Source organism: Saccopteryx bilineata, chromosome 5 (assembly GCF_036850765.1).
Source record: "Saccopteryx bilineata isolate mSacBil1 chromosome 5, mSacBil1_pri_phased_curated, whole genome shotgun sequence".
NCBI classification, from domain to species: Eukaryota; Metazoa; Chordata; class Mammalia; order Chiroptera; family Emballonuridae; genus Saccopteryx; species Saccopteryx bilineata.
The window spans coordinates 8798459-8824450 of record NC_089494.1 but is presented as its reverse complement, the minus strand read 5'-3'; the positions used below and the strand labels follow the sequence as shown (position 1 = coordinate 8824450).

General features: G+C 47.9%; 2 protein-coding genes and 1 long non-coding RNA gene across 6 annotated transcripts in view; 1 reads left to right on the top strand and 2 right to left on the bottom strand.

The window, feature by feature from the left end:
* Positions 1–24530, top strand: part of FBXO36 (F-box protein 36) — a 77580-nt gene extending 53050 nt beyond the window's left edge. The window contains exons 3-4 of one of the 2 annotated variants that reach the window (XM_066279952.1): positions 10364–10536; positions 22040–24530. In XM_066279952.1, coding sequence (XP_066136049.1) covers positions 10364–10536; positions 22040–22228 — 362 coding nt within the window. In that variant the 3' untranslated portion in view covers positions 22229–24530. The remainder of the gene's footprint in view (positions 1–10363; positions 10537–22039) is intronic. The other variant, XR_010731900.1, reaches the window with a different exon arrangement.
* On the bottom strand, positions 7067–9155 carry LOC136306308 (uncharacterized). Its single transcript, XR_010725629.1, has 3 exons — positions 9074–9155; positions 8566–8724; positions 7067–7182 (listed from the first exon to the last, which is right to left on the bottom strand). It is a non-coding gene; the product is annotated as an uncharacterized lncRNA (long non-coding RNA).
* Positions 20488–25992, bottom strand: part of SLC16A14 (solute carrier family 16 member 14) — a 45996-nt gene continuing 40491 nt past the window's right edge. For all 3 annotated transcript variants that reach the window (XM_066279949.1, XM_066279946.1, XM_066279947.1), the window contains one exon: positions 20488–20807. In XM_066279949.1, coding sequence (XP_066136046.1) covers positions 20503–20807 — 305 coding nt within the window. In that variant the 3' untranslated portion in view covers positions 20488–20502. The remainder of the gene's footprint in view (positions 20808–25992) is intronic.

Below are 25992 nucleotides of genomic sequence, written 5' to 3'. Positions count from 1 at the left end.
ACTGTGGAGGCTCTGGCTCTCCACGCCACCCATAAACAGACCAGCCCCGTGTCTCAGCCTGTCCCTCTCCTGGAACAACACACTCTGATAGTTACCTAGCTGCGCCCTTGACTCTCCTCTTCAGTATCTAAGAGGCTCTCACATGTAACATGTCCACATGTCACCACAATCAATTAAAAATAAAACAATTTAAAAATAATAAAATAAAACATTGGGTTATCTTAAAAAAGTGTATTATGTCCAAAAATAGTCCCTGATGGTCCCCTTAACCCTTCTAGCTCCCAAAACTGCCAGCCGAAGTCTGCACGTATCCTTGGTTCCATTCTTTTTTTTTTTTTTTTTTTTTTTTTTGTATTTTTTGAAGCTGGAAATGGGGAGAGACAGTCAGACAGACTCCCGCATGCGCCCGACCGAGATCCACCCAGCACGCCCACCAGGGGGCGACGCTCTGCCCACCAGGGGGCGATGCTCTGACCCTCGGGGCATAGCTCTGTTGCGACCAGAGCCGCTCCAGCGCCTGGGGCAGAGGCCAAGGAGCCATCCCCAGCGCCCGGGCCATCTTTGCTCCAATGGAGCCTCGCTGAGGGAGGGGAAGAGAGAGACAGAGAGGAAGGAGAGGGGGAGGGGTGGAGAAGCAGATGGGCGCTTCTCCTGTGTGCCCTGGCCGGGAATCGAACCCGGGACTTCTGCACGCCAGGTCAACGCTCTACCACTGAGCCAACCGGCCAGGGTTCCCTTGGTTTCATTCTTTCTCCAACATGCTAGGTTCAGTCCACGGAATGCTAGAACCCAAACCGCGGTAGGCAGCCTCCAGGATGCCTCCCAAAGATGCCCACCGTCCAGTATTCACACTTTCGTGTAATCATCCCCCACACTGTATCTAAGTCGGCTGTGTGACCAACAGAATCAGCAGAAGCGATGCTGTGTCACTTTTGAGATTAAGTTATGCATGACCCTGCAGCGTCTGTCTTCTCTCTCTTTCCCCCTTTTCTCTCTCTCTCTCTCTCATCACTTGCTCTGGGGGAAGCCTGCCACCCGTCTGAGGCAGCCGTGTGAAGGCCCGTGGTGAAGGACTGCGGCCTCCAGCCAGCAGCCATGTGCGTGAGCCTTCTAGGAGGAGGACCTTCCGGCCTCAGCCATGGCCTCAGGTGACGCGGACCCATGGCATCTGGACTGGACCTCGTGGGAGGCAGACCCTCAGCCAGAGCCATCTAGATAAGCCACTTCTAGGTTCCTGAACCTCAGGAACTGTGAGATATAATAAGTGGCTGTTGCGTTAAGCCAGGAAACTTGGGGATAATTTGTTACGCAACAATAGATAACTAATCCACAAGTGCCTCTTACCTTCTCCCCTGCTGGTCCAACCAAGGACGGCCTCTCTCCCAGATGGAAGGATAATAGCCTCCATCTGGTCTCGCTCTTTCTGCCCCACCATAGCTTGTTCTCAGCACAGCAGCCAGAGTCGGCCTTTCAGAACATTGTATCAGGGCACATTGTCCTTCTGCTTCAAACCGTCCAGGGGCTTCCTGACTCACGTACAGTAGAACTCCAAGGCTTGCAGTGACCTCCAGCCTCTCTCCCCTCTTGCTTACTCTATTACACTGGCCTCCCTGGTATTTCTTGTACAAATCAAGTGTGCTCCCACCTCAGGGCCTTTGCACTTGCTCTTCCCTTTGTTAAGAATATATTTTACCAGGATGTTCCCATGATTTGTGCTTCATTCTGTTCTCCACTGAAAATACCTTATTTTTTATTATTTTTTTTTTTTCTGAAGCTGGAAACGGGGAGGCAGTCAGACAGACTCCCGCATGCGCCCGACCGGGATCCACCCGGCACGCCCACCAGGGGGCAATGCTCTGCCCATCCGGGGCATCGCTCTGTTGCCTGGGGCAGAGGCCAAGGAGCCATCCCCAGCGCCCGGGCCATCTTTTGCTCCAATGGAGCCTCGGCTGCGGGAGGGGAAGAGAGAGACAGAGAGGAAGGAGAAGGGGAGGGGTGGAGAAGCAGATGGGCGCCTCTCCTGTGTGCCCTGGCCGGGAATCAAACCTGGGACTTCCGCACGCTAGGCCGACGTTCTACCACCGAGCCAACCGGCCAGGGCCGAAAATACCTTATTAATAACAGAGTATTGGCCCTGGCCGGTTGGCTCAGCGGTAGAGCGTCGGCCTGGTGTGCGGGGGACCCAGGTTCGATTCCCGGCCAGGGCACATAGGAGAAGCGCCCATTTGCTTCTCCACCCCCACCCCCTCCTTCCTCTCTGTCTCTCTCTTCCCCTCCTGCAGCCAAGGCTCCGTTGGAGCAAAGATGGCCCGGGCACTGGGGATGGCTCCTTGGCCTCTGCCCCAGGCACTAGAGTGGTTCTGGTCGCGGCAGAGCGACGCCCCGGAGGGGCAGAGCATCGCCCCCTGGTGGGCAGAGCTTCGCCCCTGGTAGGCGTGCCGGGTGGATCCCGGTCGGGCGCATGAGGGAGTCTGTCTGACTGTCTCTCCCCGTTTCCAGCTTCAGAAAAATACAAAAAAAAAAAAAAAAAAAAGATAAAAATAATAATAACAGAGTATTTCCCTGATCACTGTTAAGAAAATCACCATCTCCTCCCTTGTCCTGGAATACCATCTCTCCCAAAACATTTATCACCACAGGATTTACACTGTGTTACTTGTTTATTTGTTTATTGTCTGTCTCCATCACTGGAATGTGAACTCCATTATGGTGGGGACATTGCTTTGCTTATTGATGGGTCTTCAGTTCCCACCTAGAACAATGCCTGGTCCGTAGTGCAGTCATTTGTTATGTGAAATATTTGAGGGAACTCTTCAAGTAGAATTTCAAAGGTAAGCTCTAAAACAGATCCTTCTAAATTGTCAGTCCAGTCCCAACAGTTCAGGTTTCTGATTAATATTTTATTCCAGGGGAAGAAAAATTTTTATTTTTATTTTTATTTTATTTTATTTTATTTTATTTTATTTTATTTTATTTGAGAGAGAGAGAGAGATGGACAGACAGGGACAGACAGGAAGAGAGAGAGAGAGAGATGAGAAGCATCAACTAATAGTTGCAGCACCTTAGTTGTTCATTGATTGCTTTCTCATATGTGCCTTGACGGGGGCGGGGGGGGGGACTCCAGCAGAGTGAGTGACCCCTTGCTTAAGTCAGCAACCTTTGGGCTCAAGCCAGCAAGCATAGGGTCATGTCTGGGATCCCATGATCAAGCCAGCGACCCCGCACTCAAGCCAGGGAAGACTGTGCTGAAGCCGGTAACCTTAGGGTTTCGAACCTGGGCTCTCGGCGTCCCAGGTTGATGCTCTTCCCACTGCACCACTGCCTGGTCAGGCTACAGTCCTCAATTGAGGGGCATTTTCACAACCCTTTGGGCACATTCTGGGACATATACAGGGGTGGGCAAAAATAGGTGTACAGTTATGAGTGCACAAAACACAGTTTATTCTTATATTTTACTTATTTATTAATTATTGTATTACTTATTTGTATTATTTGTCTTCTTCTTATTGTTATTATGTTGTATCCCTAATTATGATTTATCTTTTAAGTAATGATGGCTGGTATATTAACCTACTTTTGCCCATTCCTGTGTATCTTTGCACACTGACATGAGAATGTCAGTAACAGAGATTTCTAGACATGGAACTGCTGGTCCGAAGACATGTATTATACATTATCATAGCTAATGGAGTATTCTCTATGCGGGGTGAATTCTTGAAAACCTCATGTAGGAAGTCCAGGGCTCCTTGATAAAGGATGGTATTTCTGTTAATGGCTGGGATAGTATGGTCCTGGGTTGTAGCACAAATACCACTGACAAGTCATTTGACCTGTATAGTTGTGCCAACTTTATAATTATTCTATTTTTTGAAAGAATTTTAAATTGGGTGATTTACATTATTTCAACATTTGTTCATAAAATGAGACTTCATTAATATTTTAATTTTTATTTATTTATTTTTTACAGAGACAGAGAGTGAGTCAGAGAGAGAAATAGACAGGGACAGACAGGAACGGAGAGAGATGAGAAGCATCAATCATTAGTTTTTCATTGCGCGTTGCAACACCTTAGTTGTTCATTGATTGCTTTCTCATATGTGCCCTGACAGCGGGCCTTCAGCAGACCGAGTAACCCCTTGCTGGAGCCAGCGACCCTTGGTTCAAGCTGGTGGGCTTTTCCTCAAACCAGATAAGTCCACACTCAAGCTGGCAACCTCAGGGTCGAATCCAGGTCCTCTGCATCACAGTCCAACGCTCTATCCACTGCGCCACCGCCCGGTCAGGCTTCATTAATATTTTGATGTCACAATATTTTAGTTTTGAGTAATTTAAAACCCTTGCAGGACATTTGGTTCTATCCAAAATGTCATGGAGCCACTTGGTCCATGCTAAAAGGTACCTGAAATTTGGTCCTTTCCAAAACGTCCACACTTAGAAAATGTCCCTGCATTCACATAGCCCCTAACATTTATTTCTACTTTTGGTTTACAGGATTAATACCTAAAAAAATACTATCATATTTCATTGGCCCAACAATTACGTTGTGGTTATATTGCTTGCCTGGCTCGCCTGGCTGGTGATGGCCCATGGGATTAGGCAGATGGTTTGGGGTTTGAATCTTGTGGGAGAACAGGATTTATATTAACTATGGACCAAATGTCCATTGATCATTTGAAACTTACATAAAATACCAGTCATTTCACTATTCTCACAAATTACCCAAAATTGCTACATTACTTATACTCTATCAGAGTGCAGCTTTCTTACACTTTTGCTAGCTCTAATTAGATACTGCTATTTTTTTATCTTTTCCAGTAAGATGGTGAAATTAATATTTTTTCTAATTAACATAACATCATCCTGATAATGAGCAAGTCGAGCCTCCGGTCCTGTTTAATTGTCGTTTATATTCTTTCTATAGTTTGTCTGTTTGTATTCTTTGTCTGTTTGTCTGTGAATTCTAATTTTTTTTTTTTTCTGAGACCTGTAACCCTTTGAGTAGTGAGTTTTATTCATGCTTGCTGACTCCCAGGAGAGTTTTTTTATTTTTCAAAAACTGAAATTAGTTTCAGTTATAGTTTTATTAACTTAAAATCCTGTTTGTTTGATAACCAATTTATGGAAACAAGAAGAACATACCTTTGCCTTTTTTTAATGTTGCCTTACACATTTTTCAAATAAAAAGTTTTGTATGATCGTCCTCTGGATGGTCAGGAGGCATGAGGATGTACATGAACGTTCATACTGCTCAAAGGGTTAAAAATCTGAAGAAGCATTTATAGATTTTTTCCTCGAAATAAATAGGAGCAATCAGAAATTAGCTATTGGAAACATTTTAAAAAATTTAGTTTAAGGTAAAAATGTACCAATATCAACTCAACTGAAAGTGCTGATTCGTGAGTTGAGATTGAATCCAACTTAAAATAAGTTGTTTTCCAACTTATGTTCATTTTATTTATTTTTTACAGAGACAGAGAGAGAGTCAGAGAGAGGGATGGACAGGGACAGACAGACAGAAACAGAGAGATGAGAAGCATCAATCATTAGTTTTTCGTCACGCTTTGCAACACCTTAGTTGTTCATTGATTGCTTTCTCACATGTGCCTTGACCGCGGGTCTTCAGCAGACCGAGTAACCCTTGGCTCGAGCCAGCGACCTTGGGTTGAAGCTGGTGAACTTTTGCTCAAACCAGATGAGCCTGCGCTCAAGCTGGTGACCTTGGGGTCTCGAACCTGGGTCCTCTGCATCCCAGTCTGACGCTCTATCCACTGCGCCACCGCCTGGTCAGGCAACTTATGTTCATTTTAAAGTTGGTTGCTTACAGCTTCAAATGAGTTCTAAGTGGTAGTTAAGTATTCAGGGCAATCCACAAAAATCCCTGTGACAAAACCAAATGATAACATACCATACTTTCTGAACCCAATGAGAAAGGTTTTTTATTTCTGGCCTTTCATGTGAATGAAAATGTGGGAGATACAGTTTCAATGCCAAAGTTCTGAAATTCCCTTGGATATTTAGGTGATTATGGGGAAAATGGGAGTGAATGTTTGAAGTGGGAATTATCATAGAAAATTGATAATACTAATGAACACTAACATCCTGAAATACAGGCCCGAGTCCTAGATTCTGTGGGTGCAACAGGAAGCAGAGGGTGGGGAAGAACAGTCCTCACCTTCTTCCCAGCCTGGGCCAACCCCATGTATGGATCCATAATCTGTTTCCTCTAGGTGCTTTCATCAGGCTTGTCTCTCAACCCTGAACACGGGGCTTCATTTTCTCTAGCCTAGCCTCCACCTCTGACACTCTTCTGATCTGCTGCTCCCTGCCTTCAACTTGGACATCTAGAGTTTCTGCAGACCTGGGGGTGGTTCTGTGGGTGGAGGGTGGGATGGGACAGTGTTTGGGCAGAAGCACTACAAGGCAGCATGCGAGCCAGTTTCTTGTATATCCTCCCAGAAATGGTCTCTGCATATACGAAATATGTTAACACAAAATAATCTTTTTTTTTTTTCTTAGAGAAAGAGAGAGAGAAAGGGAGAGAGATAAGCATGAACTCATAGTTGTGGCACTTAGTTGTTCATTGATTGCTTTCTCATATGTGCCTTGACTGGGGCCTCCAGCCAAGCCAGTGACCCCTTGCTCAAGCCAGCGACCTTTGGGATCAAGCCAGTGAGGCTTTGGGCTCAAGCCAAGCGACCATGGGGTCATGTCGATGATCCCATGCTTAACCCTGTGACCTCGGGGTTTTGAATGTGCGGCCTCAGTGTCCCAGGTCGATGCTCTATCCAATACACCACCACCAGTCAAGAAACACAAAAGAGTTTTATTGGCCCTGGCCGGTTGGCTCAGCGATAGAGCGTCGGCCTGGCGTGCGGGGGACCTGGGTTCGATTCCCGGCCAGGGCACATAGGAGAAGCGCCCATTTGCTTCCCCATCCCCACCCCCTCCTTCCTCTCTCTTTCTTCCCCTCCCGCAGCCAAGGCTCCATTGGAGCAAAGATGGCCCGGGCGCTGGGGATGGCTCCTTGGCCTCTGCCCCAGGCGCTGGAGTGGCTCTGGTCGCAACAGAAGCCCCGCAAGCATCGCCCCCTGGTGGGCAGAGCGTCGTCCCTAGTGGGCGTGCCAGGTGGATCCTGGTCGGGCGCATGCGGCAGTCTGTCTGACTATCTCTCCCCGTTTCCAGCTTCAGAAAAGAAAAAAAGAAAAAAAAAAAGTTTTATTATACCTTGTGTTTTATACCTTTACCTTTCAAAGTTTTTAAATTTAGAAATACGTTATACCTACAAAAACAAAACAAGAAAACCCCCCAGAAAGTAGTATTACAGATACCCAACACCACTAACCAAAGTGACTAATTAACGTTAGTCACATTTACTTCATTTTATCCAAATTATCAAGTATGTTGGTGGAGTTGCTCAGAATAGCCTCTCCTCTCCATGTCTGAATTATCTGTAGTAATGTTTTCTCTCTCATCCCTTGATCATGGTAATTTGTGCTTTCTCCCTTATTTTTCTTGATGAATCTTGTTGGAGTTTATTGTTTATTTTTTAAACAAATTGACTTTTAGCTCTACAGATTTTCTCCATTTTTATTTATTATTAATTTCTGTACTTACCTTTATTATTATTTCCTTCCTACTAATTTCTTTTCTTTTAATTTTTTAAAAGTTATTGATTATAGGGATTGAGAAACATAGTTTGTTGTTCCACTTATTTATACATTTATTGATTGATTCTTGTATGTGCCCTGACCAGGGATTGAACCTGCAACCTTGATGTATCAGGACGACACTTGAACCAACTGAGCTACCTGGCCAGGGCCTTCCTCCTACTTTCTTTATATCTGATTTGTTGTTCTCTTCCTAGTTTCCTGAGAAGGAAGCTTAATCATTGTTTTCAGCCATTTCCTCCCTAAATATATTTTAAGTGTTGCTATATCTATGTTAAGTTTTGATAAATTGTATCTTTAGTCTCATTTAGATTAAATCTTTTTTTTTTTGTAGCGCACGCAAGAGAGAGAGAGCAAGAGAGACAGACAGGTAGACAGGAAGGGAGAGAGATGAGCAGCATCAACTCTTTATTGCAGCATCTTAGTTGTTCACTGATCGCTGCCTTGGATGGGGGGGCGAGAGAGGCTCCAGCAGAGCAAGTGACCGCTTGCTCAAGCCGGTGACCTTGGGCTTCAAGCCTGTGACCTTCAACTCAAGCCAGTGACCGTGGGGTCATGTCTATGATCCCACGTTCAAGCTGGCAACCCCATGCTCAAGCTGGTGAGCCCGCACTCAATCCAGAGACCTCGGGGTCTCTAACCTGGTTCCTCCGCATCCCAGTCCGACGCTCTATCCACTGCGCCACTGCCTGGTCAGGCTCTTTGTTTTCTTTATTCCGTTTTTTTCCCCTTAAGACAGAGAATGCACTTAGCCCTTGCCTTGCAGACGTGGCTGTGTGACCCAGTTTTGCCCAGTAAGATGTGAGCTGGAGTTCTTTCACAGAGCTGCCCAGGGGGTGCCTGCAACAGGGAGACTCAGCTTCCGTGCCGCTTTTGTCCCTAGCCCTGCCCCTTTTACCTGCAGGACTGTGGTTGATGCCTTGGGAACAGGAACCATCTCAGAGAGACTGAGGATGAGAGCCACATCCTAGAATGTGAAACCGAAGGTGACGGGACCCTGGGACATGAATGACATTGCGGGGCTTCTGTACCAGTCTTTACAGTCTACCTTTAGAATCTAGATAGATGAGGAAAAAAAGAAAAATCTTATTTGTTAAGCCACCTTACACTGAGTTTTCTGCTTTGTTCGGCTGTGAACCCATGTCTGACTACAGAGCCACTATTTTGGAAGTTATCCAGATATTTTTGCCTCCCTTATCCTTCCCATCCCCCTTGCTTCCTCCCTCCTTTCCTTCCTAGATTTTAAAAAATCGCACTGGTCTATGGCTTTATTATAGTGGTAAACCAAAACCTTCGTGGCTGAAAGCTTTTCTAAAGGAAAGGGTTTACTGAGCCTTATTCCAACGAGAAAAAGGACCAGGTCCTGGGACCAGCAGTCCAACCCCCCAGCTCAATGGAGATGGTACCAGTCCGCCATCCAGAGTCGACAGGCCCTTTTCTACATGAAGTTTGGGGAAGAAAGATGTAAGCTGTTTTGCAAGAATTTCAGCCCATGGGCTGTAGATCAGGGGTGGGAGAAAGTGAAGCGGGCAAGTCCTGGGAGGGGCCCCAAGTCCGGAGGAAGAGGTGTTGGCGTCTCCGGATTGGCTGTGGGCAGCAGTCGGAAGGTTCACGCGTGAGCACGGCGCTGGGCACTGAGTGGCCGCTCTTCTCTCTGGGTGATCTCTGACATCGCCACCTGGGGGTTCGTTCAAAGTTTCGGCATCCTCTCAGGAATGTAAGCAGTCTTTTGTTGGTTTTGCCCTGCAATTGTTAACTGATTAACCTCTCTTGTCTTTTCCTACCACCCTCTGGCCTGCTATGACTTAATTTAGGAAGTCTTGGAATTTTTTTTTCTTGTCAGTAGAAAGATTAGAAAATACAGATAAGCAAAAAGTAATAAGAGTCACCATCCAGATTCACCGCTGTTAAAGCCTGACTATGTATCTTTCCAAACATGTTTTCCTGTTTGTTAGCCACTTCTTGGTTATTCAGGGAACCCGGGTCAAAACAAAACAAAACAAAAAAATCCCCTCGTTTCCCTTTATATTGAACACTTGAGGTAGTAGATGATTATATTGCTTGATTCTTTGTAAACTGTTTCCTAATTTGAAAATGACAGAAAAGGTATGAAAAATATTAGCCAAAGTTAACACAATTTTCATGAACTATTCCTCTATTTTTCTCTTTGCCGTCCCCCCTCCCTATTATCTAAAGATAAAGATAAAAAGAAGGGAAAGGGAAAGAAAAAGAGAAGAATTCAATAAAATGAAGAGATCCGTGTTTCAGACACATCTGGGAGGAGAGGGTGGCAGAAAAGCCCCCGGGCCCAGCGTCCGGGCGCCAGCATCTGGAGCCCCCATCTGGGAGGCTGTGAGAGGGGCCATGCACCTGCCACTGAGACTGGGGAAGCTCGCCGCTGGGACTGGAATTCGGGGCTGACCAGGTCGGGGGGCCCTGATTCAGCCCTATGTTAAACACTGAGCGTCCCTAAAAGGTTCTGATCTCAGGGCAGGGAGGGCAGTTGGAGACAGTTGCCTCATGAACGCCTGCCACCGGGCCCAGAGGCAGCTCGTGATGTAGGGATGACTCAGCGTAGCGTCATTCCTGGGGGCAGGGGCAAGGTGCCCCAAAGCTGTGTCTTACTGATAATGATCAAGTTTTTACGTGACTGTGCCTGATAATCACGATGGTTTGTTGGTTTCTTTGAATTACAGTTCAAATTGCCTTAATATTTGGTGCAAGAATATTAGAGTATGTCCTCAGTTTGTGCGAAGGTAAATTTGACTTCCTTGAGCGGCTCTCAGACAATTTGCTCCTGACTATCATTTCTTATCTGGATCTGGAAGATATTGCCAGGCTTTCTCAAACATCACGCAGATTTGCCAAGGTAATAACAGTCAAATGTTTTGTGTCCATAGAGACTTTTCTGTGCTTTCTCAAAGTTATTTGTTTCCTTTTTCTTTTTTTTTAAAATATAGCAGTGATTTATTATTTGCATTTATTTCAGCAAGCGTGTGTTGAATACGTACTTTATGACAGGCACCAGGACAGAGGGAGCAGAGATAAAAAGATGGCAGAAATAATATATCAAGAAACTTACAGGCCCTGGCCAGTTGGCTCAGTGGTAGAGCGTCGGCCTGGCATGCAGGAGTCCCAGGTTCGATTCCCGGCCAGGGCACACAGGAGAGGCACCCATCTGCTTCTCCACCCCTCCCCCTCTCCTTCCTCTCTGTCTCTCTCTTCCCCTCCCGCAGCCAAGGCTACATTGGAGCAAAGTTGGCCCGGGCGCTGAGGATGGCTCTGTGGCCTCTGCCTCAGGTGCTAGAATGGCTCTGGTTGCAACAGAGCAACCCTCAGATGGGCAGAGCATTGCCCCCTGGTGGGCATGCCGGGTGGATCCCGGTCGGTTGCATGTGGGAGTCTGTCTGACTGCCTCCCCGTTTCCAACTTCAGAAAAATACAAAAAAAAAAAAAAAAGAAACTTACAGTTTAAAAGGAGAGATCAAGACAGATGCAAATTATTACAGCATAGTGGGATCAGTTCAACAAGGGATGTGTGTACAAGGTACAAAGGTAGTGCAAGGTGATTTCCTTTGCCTGGCTTCACAGAGGCGGGTTACTGCATCTAGGGTTTTGAGGAGCACATAAGAGTTCACCAGGTGGTCTGGCAGACTAGAGGCATTCCAGATCAAGGGGCATTCCAAGTCAAGGCACCAGCTCAGGCAGCAGCCTGGCAGCACAAGAGAATAAGACAAGGAGTGACTGTCCCTTATCCATTTTCTTTCCTTCAAGTGAGAGCCCTGTGCAGAATACTTCTCTCCCAACCCAGGTGGGTTTGGGGGACTTCCTCATAGTGTCCTGTCTTTTTCCACGCCCCAAGCTGGCCACGTGACTCCTCAGCAGAATGACACAAGAGCAGAAAGCACATTTCGGTGCTGACTCCACCCAGTGTCAGGACTTGGATGCCTCTCCTGATCCAGGAAGGTGCCTCATTCCAGCCCCTTCCGCGATTTAAATCAACTTCCCTTCTGCATCCCCACACCAAAAAAGGAGGGCTGGAAACAAGTATTATGAGCAATCATGTTATATGTGTATTCGCCACTAGAAAGGTATTAAAGTTAAGATTTTGTCCTTATTGCTGATAAGAAGCCAATTATCCATACCTTAAATGGGAATTTTAAGTAAATAAAAGATAGAAGCAGTGCCCTGAAGAGAAATGGGGAATTGATTCCCTACTTGAGCACCTGTCCTCTGTCGGGCTTTGCTCACACCCGCCTTTACTCTCCCTCTCGCTGTCTGGCCTTTTACGTTCTCAAAATCACTTAGCTGGTTTGAGCCCTCACGGTCAGTGCAGAACAGAACCGGGGCAGGATGTGGTCCAAAGCTACTGCTTTTTTCTTTCCAGGTAATAGTAACCATTCACTTCTGTTCTCAGTCTACATTTTACCCGTGTTCTGATTACCTTGGTTTCCCCCCTGTATAAACTAGTTTCTTTGACCTCTTTTATCCTGTCATTGAATTTACTACTACTGGCCCTGGCCAGATAGCTCGGTGAGTTAGAGCATCGCCTCGAAGCACAGAGGTTGTCAGTTCGATCCTCAGTCAGGGCACGGACAGGAATGGATCGATGTTTCTGTCTCTCTCTCTCTCTCCATTTCTGTCCTTCTAAAATCAATAAAGTAAACATTAAAAACAAAAAGAATTTACCACAACTACTACTACTAAAAAAACTTCCAATTCAAACTCCTGGGAACAAACTTGTTAGCAGGTTATGTGTGTCCCTGTGCAACCCTCCCCTCCGGTCTTGGGGACGGAGGAGTTCTCCTGTTCGCGGCCGGCGCTCCACCACCTGGCTCCCAGGTCTAGCCTTTGGACATGACTCTTTCACTTGCCTTCTTCCTCTTCTGTTTTGTTGTTGTTGTTGTTTTATACTTTTTCTTTATAAATAATTTTTTACTTTATCAAAATGTTGCAGAAATAATACAGGGTTTGCATGTGCCCTTCCACCGGCTTCCCCAGGGCCACCCTCCTACATAGCCTGGGCCGTTTATAAAAACTGCAGTTAGTATCGGTGCAGTGCTATTCACCAAGCCACCGACTTTATTTTCTTTTTCTTTTTTTTTTTTTACAGGGACAGAGAGAGAGTCAGATAGACAGATAGATAGGGACAGACAGACAGGAACGGAGAGAGATGAGAAGCATCAATCATCAGTTTTTCGTTGCGACATCTTAGTTGTTCATTGATTGCTTTCTCATATGTGCCTTGACCACGGGCCTTCAGCAGACCGAGTAATCCCTTGCTCAAGCCAGCGACCTTGGGTCTAAGCTGGTGAGTTTTTGCTTAAACCAGATGAGTTCGTGCTCAAGCTGGCAACCTCGGGGTCTCAAACCTGGGTCCTCTGCATCCCAGGCCGATGCTCTATCCACTGCGCCACTGCCTGGTCAGGCAATTTTTATTAATTTTAATAGGGTGACATCAACAAATCAGGATACATATATTCAAAGAAAACATGTCCAGGTTATCCTGTCATTCAATTCTGTTGCATACCCATCACCCAAAGTCAGATTGTCTTCTGTCACCCTCTATCTAGTTTTCTTTGTGCCCCTCCCCCACCCCCTCCACCTCTCCCTCCTTCCCTCCCCCTGCCCCCCGTAACCACCACACTCTTGTCCATGTCTCTGAGTCTCGTTTCTATGTCCCACCAATGTATGGAATCCTGCAGTTCTTGTTTTTTTCTGATTTACCTATATCACTTAGTATAATGTTATCAAGATCCCACCATTTTGTTGTAAGTGATCCGATGTCATCATTTCTTATGGTTGAATAGTATACCATGGTGTATATGTGCCACATCTTCTTTATCCAGTCTTCTATTTTTTTTTTTTACAGTGATTAAAGCCTTTAAGCAAAGTCTTGGCCAATACAGCAAGAATCCATAAAAGAGTAGTGTCCTTAACATGTTCACCGAGTCCAAATTGGCCCCAACACCATGCCAAATCCCTGAAAAATGCAACCCAACCCCAGTTCCGTCTGTTAGGAACTGTCACTAGGAGCAGGAGTACAGGACAAGTCCACCTCCAGGAAAAGTCCGCATGGCACTGGAATTGTTGTCATAATTCTATACTTTGCAGCTCACGTCCAAGTCCCAATGACCGCTGCTTCTAGCTGGTAATGATTCAGGTAGACTGGAAAAGCCATCTGCAGCATGTGTGGAGATAGAGCTTCTGTTCTCCTCTGCCTGGAGAGATGAGACCAGGGTGCTTTTCCCTGGAGCTCTGTGACTGTGGCTTGGTAAAGAGAACCTTGGGATACAATAAGCTGGGTGGCAAAGGTAGATTCATAATAGAAGTTGGCAAAAGGGGGAAAGAGAGCTCTAAATTAGGAGTAGGTCCCAGCCTGAAATATGAGTGGGGCATTGAGGTAGGAGGAATAAAGGAAACACTATATATTAAACAAAGCAGCAGAAAATAGGACTTTCAACATCCACAACAGAGATCTTCAAGGGAAGAATAAAAAACCTGACTCTTCAGGCAAGACATAGTTAAGTGGCCTTGTGCAAATGAGATCAGTTTACCTGCTTCTTGGAAGAAATACCCTAGGCTCGTCCACAGTGTCGTAGATGGGCCCCTTCAGCCTTCAGTGGCAAACCCCAGCTTTCTGGGCAAGGTTAGGTCATAGGTGGCTGGAGCAGGGCTGGAAGAGACTGAACCCTCCCTTAGAGGAGCGAGGTGGAAGCCCACCTTCCAGTGTCCCTGTTTCCTCACAGCAGAGGCATGTAAGTCTGGCAGGCTTTAGCTCAATGACCTTCATTTCCACTATTGAAGCAGGACCCAGATGGCATCCTATGAGACCCCTTTAGGGCGTTGGAGCCTTTAAGGGAAAGCGCCCCTTCTTTTGTGAAATGATGGTGTTCAAACATGGTATGTAATTTAAGCACATCACCCTTACTTTGCAAAATGAAAAGTTGGCCACCTGATTTGGCTCTTAGTTTTTGTTTGGTTTGATTTCTAAACATTTCACTGGTCAACCCCAACAGGGAGCCACTGGCCTGCTCTCGGTGTTCCCCTCCTCTCCCATTTCCCCTCTGTCCACGCCTCCGGGTGTCCCTGGCCTACCTCACGGGGCTTCTTGGTTGTCACATCTGAAGGTCCTGGGTCAGGCCTTCCCTTCGGGCCCACCTGGGCTGCCAGGATTCTCGCTGGGTTTTCTCCTGGCCGCCCCTTCGTGGCTGCATTGGCTGCTCTTCTCTGTGGCCTGCGGGTGGCCCTTCTGAAATGCACTCTCGTCCCGTCACTGCTCTGCTCAGTGACCCTTAGTGACTGCCCATCACTTTCAGAATGAGATGGGAAGTCTTAGCTGGCAGAGGAGGCTGCTGTGCCCAGCCCTGCCCTGCCCCCGCCCCCGCCCTCCCGCGGCCCCAGCGGGTCCCTTGGCCTCTGCCTGTCCTCCTTCCCTTTCTAGCAACGTCCCTCCTGCTGAGCCACCTCTCTTACTCCGAAAGGCCCATGGGGGGGGGGGTTTGTGCCACCATGTCCCACCTCCCTTGATTGTGACATGGTGACTTCTCTCCCACGAAGCTCCAGAATTAGGCACCAGAAAATAGTGACGGAATGCTTACATTAAGGAAGGAGGACTATATACATTTTGTTTATATGTTTGAAAAATAAAGCTGATTTGCATCATAATAGCCAAGTTGGAAATAAAAAAATTATGTATCTTTGTACATATAGCAAAAAGTAATTCTCCCTCCCATTCCTGAGTCTCACTAATTCTCCCCTCTTGTGACAATCATATGACCAGTGCTCCGTGTGTCCTTCCAGAGGTGGTCTGTGCACACACAAGTGTATGCGTGTGATCGGCGAGCATATGCACCTGTGCACACACTTTTCAAAAGCAGATGGCCGCAGATTATATGTTGTTCTCCATTGGTGTTTTTCCTACTTCACAACATAGTAGAGACGTCTTCATGCCAGTACATATAAATCTTCTTTCATTTAGAAAAGTGTTTTAAGTCATTATTGTATGGACAAATCATACTTTTTAAAACCCAGATCCTTATTTGTAGACACTTAGGTTGTTTCCCCTCTGCTATTTGTAAATAATGCTCCGTACTCCTTTGTCCATAATGCACATGTTTATCTGTAGAAAAAACTAACAATAGTTGTAACTACTCAAAATAAATAAACACATCGAGTTATGCAAGACACAGGCGCACCCGGGACAGGAAGTAACAGGTGCCCGTGAGTCTGGAAGGAGTGCGTGCATGCTCGGGGCGGCGACACTCACGTGCGAGTCTATGTCTGTCTGTCTGGCAGTGAACCGAGCACTCTCCTCGCTTTATCTCGTTTAGTTCTCAAAAAATGAAACTGTGTCGATCCTATTTTTATCTTTATTTTAGAGATAAGGGAGCTAAGAATCAGCCAGATGAACTGCACAGGGTGCTACGGCCAGTGAGGGCAGGAGAACTGAGACCCCTGGTGTTCCGACTGCGGGCCAGTCGGGGGCCACTGTCATAAACTTTCCACTGCAGGCCACGCGCAGTCAGCAAGCAATGGCCGGGCCCTGCCACGGGGCCAGGCAGCGTGCCGGGCGCTGGGGACGTGAGGGTGGAGAGAGTGACATGGTCCCTCCCTTCAAGGAGCTTCCACGCAAAGGAGGAACAGAGGCGGTACACGATCAGCTGTCCACACGGTTGTTCCGGGTGACAGCTGGGCTGAGCACTCAGGAGATGCGTGCGGGGGGCTGGGACTTGGGGCTCCCGTAGGAAGGGACATTACCTGACCGGTAGGGGTTAGCGAGGCCGGGTGAGGAGCAGCCCGGTCCAGGCAGAGGGGGCCGTATGGCCGGAGACCCTGGGGAGTGAGAGCAGAGGGAAGTTGGCCGGCACTGCCGGAACCCAGGGTGGAAGCTAGCCTGGCTGGACACCGAGCTGGGGGGCGACTGGAGGGGGCAGGTCAGGTCGACAGGAACAGGTGGGTGCTGCTTTAATGGATCCTGTTGAAAATAAGAGCTGCAAGGTCACCTTTATGAGACAGATGTTTCCAAGGCCAGATCTGACTCCGCAGTAATGGGAAGCCTTGGAAGCCACATGGAGACACAGTGTGTGGATTTGGGGGTGGAAGGGGCCCCTGCCTGGGACAGCCCATGGCACCATCCCATGGTTGAGGATGGAAGTTTCCACTTATTGAACTTACTGCCACCAGTGGTGGGGACTGTCCAGCTGCCTGCCCTTGCTCCGATTCTGTGTTGACCGAGCCTCAGCGCCTCCATGGACGAGCACTTGGAGGTCTGGTGGGCTGGCTGTGTGGGTTTCCCAGGGTAAGCCGCTGACCAGACATCCTCTGAGAGCTTGGCTGACAGCACCTCCCTGGAAGGTGCACTCGGGGATTGCGGTGAACTCACCAGGCCAGTGCTGCCTGTGGAACCGCTGGGGCCTGCTGGCTGCTGCAGGTGGCATCGGGCATTGGTACTAGGCTTTCTCAGCACGCTGCAGCAGAGTAGACCTGAGGAAACCCCCCTGCAGCTAGATGAGAAGGCTGGAGCCCGACAGGGTAGGGACAGCCATGCCTAGTCTGTACCCATACTCATCTTGATTGTGACTCAGGAACACTGAGGAAGAACAGATCTCCCCTTGTGCCCTTTGACCATGGTTCCCACGTCTGGCCAAGTGGCTGAAGCGCCTGGGACAGGTGGACCTGGAGGTGTCCTGCCTGCCTGATTCCGTGGCCCTGCCTGCCTGATTCCAGGGGGCTGAAGTGGACTTGCATCTGTGCTCTTCACATGTTTTCTTGTGTTTACAGCAACCCAATTCTGGGAGGCCAGTCCAGAGCTTCACCCGTTGCTGTTAAAGTTGTACTGATAATGTGTCTTAGGAGATTCTGAAAGGCTGGAACTTGGGGTGGAGGAGGGGTTTCCCATCTCGGCTGTGTACCAGGGGTATGGAGTTTAAATCAGCAAGAGGCCAGAGGGCTGGCTTCTGTTCTCAGCTCAGCCACTTCCCACCCACCAGGAGCCTTGGGCAGCTGCAGCCTTACCCTCTCTGAGCCTTCATTTCCCCATTTGGAAAGGGAGAGGTTTTAACTAGATGGACCCCTTTCAACCTTTATGATAGTTTACATATGTTAAGTTCATGCACCACCACCAGGGGGCGCTAACACCACAATTTGCTGTGCTTGGAATCAGAGTAACTGGAACCATAGTCAGGACCTGGCATCTTCCAGGGTTTGGGAGTCTTAGATGAGGGGGTGTGGGGTGTGGAGTGGGGTGCTTTATGAATAACTTATAATACAAAACAAAATTATTTTCAATGTAAATGAGTCATAAATGAAATTACACTGGTGGAAATTTCAGCTCCCTTGAGAATTCTTGCCCTTCCCCTAACGCCTCATAGTTCTCTCCCATAATTAATCGCATGTGTAAGACACACACACAGGTATTCTGAAATGTATTTACTGGAACTGGGATAGTCATTTACACTAGTGTTAGAGTTTAAATCGTTTAAAGGAAGTTCAAATCTGTTTTGTTTTTAATATTAAGATACTTCCTTTTTCCTTTGTTGTTTATATTAAGAATATGTTGTAATGTGAGTGGAGAAACTAGACCTTGGGTGACTGTGGAAGATGGGATAAGAGAATGAACAAACCTGCCTAACAGCAAAGTGTTTGGGGGGCTGTCATTATCCTAAGATTTGGTGTTGCTGTTTAACAGTAACCATTATGTGAAATAATAGTCTTTACTCTGGTTTTCTTGCAGAGGGACTCAAGTGATTATGCTTTATTATACTATTCATTTCCACTTGTAAGCCCTTCTTTTCCCTTATTAGCGTCCTTTCACAGTAGCATGAATTCTGAAAGTAAAGAGTGCCGGCTACTTTCTCTTCAAAAACGAGTGGAATGGAGTCATGAAATAGAACACTTACACGTTACCCCTGCCCACGAAGAAGTCAGGTCCCGGGGAGCAGACAGGACGGAGGGAGGGTCTGCAGGATGAGAAGGCCAGGTCAGACCGCAAGGATGCTGTGGGCCGCTCTGCTCACACCCACTTAACTCCCTCGTGCTGGGTGGCCTTGTCGCTGTACTGTTTACAGAGGTTAGAAGGACCAACACTGCCTTTGCACCTGGTGTGTGGGGTATGGCTCAGTCTCGGGCAAGTGGGCCCACCTGCTCGGGACGGACATGAGCAAGGCGGGGCAGCTTCCATGCACCTGGAGACCGGCCCCTTCCGCAAAGCACAGCACTGGAGGCACGTGGGAGGGATTCCAGTGTCGGGTCTGAGGGACCATCGCATCCTAGGGGCCAACTGTCGGGAGCAGAAGCCGTGAGATTTCTACTGGCGGTCTGGGTGTTTTGTTTCGTTTTTATTCTGGCTGCTGTTGTTCCTGGCTGCATAGCATGAACCTTTCCCTCTGGTTTTACTAGATATTTTGTGAGCTACTTGTTGGCTGACTCCCCTCCTGCTGAAACAACCTAGAATATATTCTGTGGTCTGAAGCCAAGAGCTTGTCCAATACAACAGGTTTTTCATGTAGATGGGTGGATGGATGGATGGATGGATGAGCAGGCTATTGAAAATGTGAAGCAGCTTACCTTGCCCCAACTGGAGTAATTTTATTTTTTTAATTTGTATTTTTTTAAAATTTTTGTTGACTGATCTCAGTGAGAGAAGAAGGGGAGGAGAGAGAAATAGAGACAGAAACCGAGCTGCTCCTGTATGTGCCTTGACCAGGGATTGAACCAGCAACCTCCGAGCTTTGGGATGATGCTCGAACCCAGTGGTTGGCAAAGCGCGGCTGGCGAGCCACACGCTCTCTCAACTCCTGCATGAATTGCGCGCGCCTCTTCCGTGCTGCGTATCCTGCCACCAGTCTTCCTTGTGTCGCCTGACCCACCAACACCACCACCCCCACCCCCACCCCGCGCTACCTGTGCGCCCGCACGTGGTATTTTATGGTAGAGCCACACTCAAGGGGCCAAAGAGCTGGGTGTGGCTCGCGGAGCACTGCAAGCAGAAGTATTCTGTGGTTCCCACCCTCTCTGGGCCTTGTTTTCTCCACCTGAGAAATGAAGAGTGTGAAAGCTGAGGCTGTGATTACCTTGGAAAGGGGGGGGGGGGGACATGCTCACTCAATTGGTACATGAATCGCGTGTGCGCCTCCCCCCCCCCCCCCCCCCCCCCGCGTACCCTGCAGTGTCCCTCTCCCTCGCCTGACCAACCCACACCCCCAGGAGTACCTGCGCGCCCCCACATGGTAGTTTGTGGAAGAGCCTCACTCAAGGGGCCAAAGAGCCGCATGTGGCTCGAGAGCCTCGGTTTGCCAGCCCCTGCTCTAACCAACTGAGCTATCCCGCCAGGGCCCAACTGGAACAATTTTAGTTTGTATTTCACTCTTCCATTTTTTCCCTTAATGTTAGTTTCTCACCTGTCATTTTCCTCTGCGTTCACTACTCTGCCTCGGTGTCAACCACCGCCCTTCTAATTAGCGGTGGCTATACCACGGAGGGCTAGGAGCAGTACACTCCCACTACAGTGAATTTTTGAGAAAGGACAACGGCCAGGCTGTAAGTGGAGGCCTTTCTGGCACAGAAGCGCGTGGGCCTCAGCACAGCGGCTCCTGGCAGCCAGAAGGGCCGCTCAGGTGCCTTTTCCTCCTTGTCCTTATGCGCCCGTGTTCCTGGTGGTTCAGAGCCCACAAAGCCCGACACCTTTCGAAGCAGAGCACAATCAGGTCCAGTATTCTGGGATCCGAGGGGTTGTACCACCCGTCTGCCTCTCCTGTGAAAGTGGTAAGGTTGCCCCCTAAAACAGAAATTTTAAATGGGGAACGTAATGAGTTCTTTCTAATTTTTTATTAAATCAGTCAGCTCCGTTCTCTTTATTATTCATAGGCACGTGATCTGCACCGGTCATTTTCCATAGATAATCTTGTTTCCCACCAGCATTGACCTCTGAGGGGCCCATAGATTCTTGCCTTCCGTTGCTTCTTTGTAAGAGAAGTCTTCCTGGCAGGTCCTGCGGGTTGGCGGCGAGAGGCTTGTGAACACAGAGGAGGGCCCCGCCCGGCGTGCTTGGGACCCCTGGCCAATGGGGACCGTGGATCCTCGCTGACTTTCCACTAGGCCTCGCTCTTTCCGCGTCTGCAGTGTCACACGTGGCAACCACTGTAGAAAACCAATGAGAGGAGGATCAGGACAGTGATTAAGCACCTGGAGCGCAGGCTTGACACGGGGGGCGGGGCCAGGAAGTGCGTCTCTGAGGCCCACGTGGACCTTCATTAAAGCACGTTTTGTATTGCTGGGGTTACTGCTCTGCGGCACCAGCTGTCCGAGCGCCTTGCAATGTTCCTGTTCTTGCATAACCCCACAGAACTGTGCCTGTCACTAAGATCAGGACTGCTGATTGTCACAGAAGCTCTACCTCTAGGAGGGTTTGGGTGTATGGCAGGTAAGGCGTCAGGAAGCCTCCATGTTAATAGCGTTTAGTAGCAAGGGACTGATGAGAGGAGTTGCCATAGTCCTGGTGTCGCCTGAAAAGTCATATTAGGAAATGCTTGGGTCAATGGAAGCTGAATTGGGGCAGCTTTGATCTTGAAGGGAGGGCAGCACGGCCTCTTACACATCCTGGGAAGAGGGGTCGTGTCTGTGTTTAGCCTCATGACCCCTGGTTGAAGTTCCAGATGCAGAAGAGCATCTCAGAGAAGGTGGGTTCCGGAGCACGGCTCATTTCGCCAGGTACTGGGCGGGCTCAGGAGGAGACCGAGTCTCATAGGGCGGCGCTGGCGCGTGGTGTGATGTCACGTGTGCAAAGGACTTGGAGCAAAACTCGTGGCACCAGGAAGGAGTGGGTTTTTCCATGTGTCCGTCGGCAGTCTCCAAGGGCTGCTTGGTCACCTGGATGCAGTTGAGGAGCCTGCAGTGGACTAAGCCGTCAGCTGGATGAGCCCAGGGGAGAGATGGCTTGCGTGAGAGTTAAAATGGGCGCAGACTTAGCAGGACCCAGCTGCTCCTGCCCGAGAAGCTGATGCAATACTGGGCTGAAGATCGGCTAACCACACCATTATCAGCCTCTGTGTGCAGCTAATTGGAAATGAACCAAGTGTTGTGTATGAACTATATATATTTAAGTGCCTTGCATTCTGTATTTTAAATGAGATCAGGATTTATTCCACTAATGCAACATTGCTCTGCCCTCTCAATATTTGCGCACTCGCCTCTGTCCTCAAAGAGGACGTTTCCAGAGGCGGGCATTGTGTCGGTACAACTTCGTGCCCAGGTGGTATGTTGTCCAGTGTCTCACAGGCAGCAGGGCTTGGAGATTGGTCCCATGAGTGAATGCAGCACTTTCCCTTAACCTACACGTGATGTAACCCGCTTCTGACCTTTCCCACCCACAGCTCTGCAGGTCTGACCAACTGTGGGAGCTGATAGTTCAGTCCTACTGTGACGACATCACCTCTGACATGAGGGCCCTGGCCCTGGCGGTGGGCTGGAGACAGACCTTCTTCACCAACATGCTGCAGCTTCAGCAAGAGAGCCACGAGAGGGAGCAAAGAGAAGGAAGCCAGGGACACAGCCAGTTCTAGGGACGTGTTCTTTTTCCTGCAGGGGCATTGAGGCATGGCTGTGTTTTCCTGCCATGTCCAAATCTCTTCTCCTTCCTTTCATTGAGATCTAAGAGGTGTTGCTGGTTCATGGAGCCATCCGAAAAGCATAGAGCGTTTGCTCACAGATGCAGCAAACCACCTCTGCAGGGCATCGCCTGAACCACAGGCCTGTTTTGGTGACAGTCACATCATGGCTCCCGCACAAGGGCTGCTGGACAGGAAACCTGTGGATGTCTGTCCTGCCTCCCCCCCCCCCCCATTCAGCTGTATAGAAACAAACAGTAAATGGTTATTTGTAGGTTTTTATTACATATCTATTTTATCTAGACATTGGAAAAGGAAACCAGGCTTTTGAGTATTTTCCTGGTGGTGTGTCATCTGAGTCCAGCCACGGAGCAGGAGACCACAGGAAAGTGTCCCCACAGGGGAGCGTGAGGGGCGGTGGCCTCAGGAGGCACTCCCGGACAGTGCAGCTGTCTTCCCTGCTCGGCCCTTCAGAGTAGGTATCCAGGACCCTGTCCTGGGGGCCCAGGGACCAGGTATCATCCTCCACAAGGACAACCTCTGCCTGGCCTGGGGGCATGGCCAGAGACCAGCCAGGCCCTCTCCTTGCACACCTGTCCAGGGTCCAACCCCCAGGACTCCACCTTGCCAAATAAACCTATCTGTATTTCTCAGAGGGATGTGTTTCTCAAAGGAATGTGGACAGTTACCACTTGTATAAGTGGGATTTTTAAGAACACAGGCCATGGGTAACTGAGTAAAAACCTAAGCATCATTTGTATTCTATTAACTTGAGAGGGGGGTAAAAACAGTACCGTGTTAGGGGAGGAAATTCTATCTCCCTGAGATGGGTTATTTAAAAATTGTCTTCTTCCTGCGCTGTGTGGACGGTCACGCCCCCAGTCAGTGAGGTCAGCAGCGAGGAATCGAATGGCTCCTTTTAGGCTACAGAGCAGAGAGCGTTCACTGCCTTCACCTTGTGAGCCTTCTCGTTTCTTCTTTCCTGTGCCCTCCACTTTGCTACCTGGAAAGACCCAACATGCACACCCCTTCCTGCCTGCACGCCACAGGGACCCTGTGGCGCAGTGGGACCTCCGGCAGAAAATTCTTCCCAAATGCTTCCACCGCCATGGCGTAGTGATATGTTTTTCTTTTTCATTAACCCTGTGTTACTATCAAACCAGATTTCAACCTCCATTCACTCCTCCTTAACCCTTGGGCATAGATTTCCAGGGGATCCTGTGAAATCAGAGGTGGGCTGCTTCCATGCAGGTGAGGAGCCTGCCTGTCAGAGTTGTGCCCGGATGTCTTCCAAGCACAGGGCAAAGATTTAATTGGCGAGAGACCTGGCCTCGTTCCCTGCCCGGGGCGATGCTGCCGGGTGCCGGTGACTGGCTGGCAGGCGAGGACACCTGCTTCCAAGGGGCTTTGCTGCCCATTTCTCCCCAAGTACCAGATTTCCCTTCTGGCCGGGTTTTCAGAGACAGCACACAGGCTAATACCACACGTGTGCAACATCGTGTGGATGCCCCATTCGGCATGTCAGCATAACTGTGTAAATACGAAATTTCACATCATTTGCAACATCGATGCAAAATGTCAACAGCTTAAAAATGTTATGCCTTGTGTTTTATCAACTGACAGACCCGGAAAGCTTATGGGCCCGCATAATCATAGATTCAACAGGAGTCAGTGAGAACACAAATATGGTCATTAGAAAACTTGCAATATCTCTATAAAATATTTTGATATAACAATGGATGCTAAAAGTAAAGAACAAATGAAAATGAGTTATTAATATGCTATTCTTAAATAGTAGTTAAAATAACATAGGTTATTGGATTAAATTGTAATTATTTGTCTTATTAACTTGGGTGCCTTGTTACCCGACTAGAATTATTTTTGCCCTAACAAAAGCAGTATCATCAACCTAAAATCCTGCTGCGTTGCCCCAGCATCCTCCATGGTCGAAACCCTCTGCCTCTCTTCCCTCCTTACTTCCTGTGTCAGATCCCACGTGACCATCCGTCAGCTGAAAACCGCGCGGCTTTGCCCCTCCGCCTCTGGCAGCTCCCATGCTTTGTGACGTGCCATTGCACAGTAAAATGCCACAGCGTTTTAGAATCTCTCCCTTTCACATCTTTCCGGTCCAAAGTGTTTTTTCTACTGTTATCATTTACTATTGTAACTGTAAAAGTAAAACACTGATATTTTTTGATGTTTTGTATGTTTTCAAGTTAGAACAATTTCTTAACAATAGCAAATGTAACTATTTAATTTATAAACTGAAAAATAAATATATTTTAACTAACGTCAGCTTCTGTTACTGCTTTTTCCTGAACAGGTTGGCACAGTACATGCATAAACCTCGGTTATATGGAATGCAAAATGTTTTTCTTTTTTTACTGAGTAGACCCAAGAATTTGAGAGAGATTATGATTTGGGGGAGGGGCGTGAATCAGGGGGAGGGTCAAATCACCAGCCACCATTTGTCATTGTTTTCCAAGCTGCTTGTGTACAAGGTAGTCATCGGCCCTCATTTATTACCCCAAACAAGCTCCCAAGATGCCCAAGAGTAATGTTAAACCACCTTACTAAAAACATAAAACAGTTGTGCAGCGTAGTTGTTTGATCTGAGCTTTAGGTTAGGGACCTTCATCTTCAGTTTGTCCCAAGATAATACAATGAGAGAGTGTCCAAGCTTTTCAACTCTGAACGGTTGGTTTCAACTTGAAATGGATGTCTTCGACTGGATGTTAAAACGTTACATAGATAAGGTAGCACCACACTAAAGAGAAATGTGCAGCTGCAGTTGAAAGCACAAGGTTATCTATTGTCATTTTGCAAAGTACAGTTACTGCCTTGGCCTCACCTATTGTTTGAAACGGGGTCGCCCACACACAGGAACAGCATGAGTGCCCTTGCAGCATGGAACCCTCGAGGCTGGGAGCTACAGAGGACTTCCGGTTGCCTGCTTATCATGTTCCCTCAAACACAGGTCTCCACTCAGAGAAGTTATTTTCAACTGGGAAATCTGTTCTGCCCATCCAGAAAGGCGTAGGGCCATAGATCCATGGTCACAGTCTAAGTTGGAATACCTTAAGAAACAATAAGAGCAGCTTCCATTTATTGACTGGATACTGTGCACCGAGAAATAAACAGGTAGTATCCAGTTTAATTCTTACAGCAGCCCTTGAAGGTAAGTGAATTACTTCTGCCTTATAAATGGGGGGTTTATAAACCATGGCACAGGTCTACTCTGACCAGTCGCCTGTTTCTGTATATAAAGTTTTATTGGGCCACAGTTTATATACTATCTGTGATCACTTTCACACAGTAACCGAGTCACGGTGTAGACTATAAAACCTAAGTAAGAGGGGACAGATAAATTTTCCCAAGGTCACAGAACCAGTAAGTGGTAACGCTGAGATTCAGACTGATAGCCACCATGTCTGTGTTTGTCTCCACAAATGCACTGTGCCTCCTTTGAACCAGCAGAACTTGAGAAGGTGATGGGGGTTTGCCCAAGGTCACATTTGAAATTATAAGGGGGAAAAGCCTGGGACGTAATATAAGGGGCCATTCTGATTTAGTTATCCGGAGAGTATTCCAAGCTTTTGACGAACTCAACTCGTACCCCTTTTTCTATAAAGCATCTTAAGTCCATGTAAATAAAAGGAGAATGAGTGCTCCTTCAAGGTGCCCACAGACTCTTAGGGGAAACTAAGTCAAGTACTGAG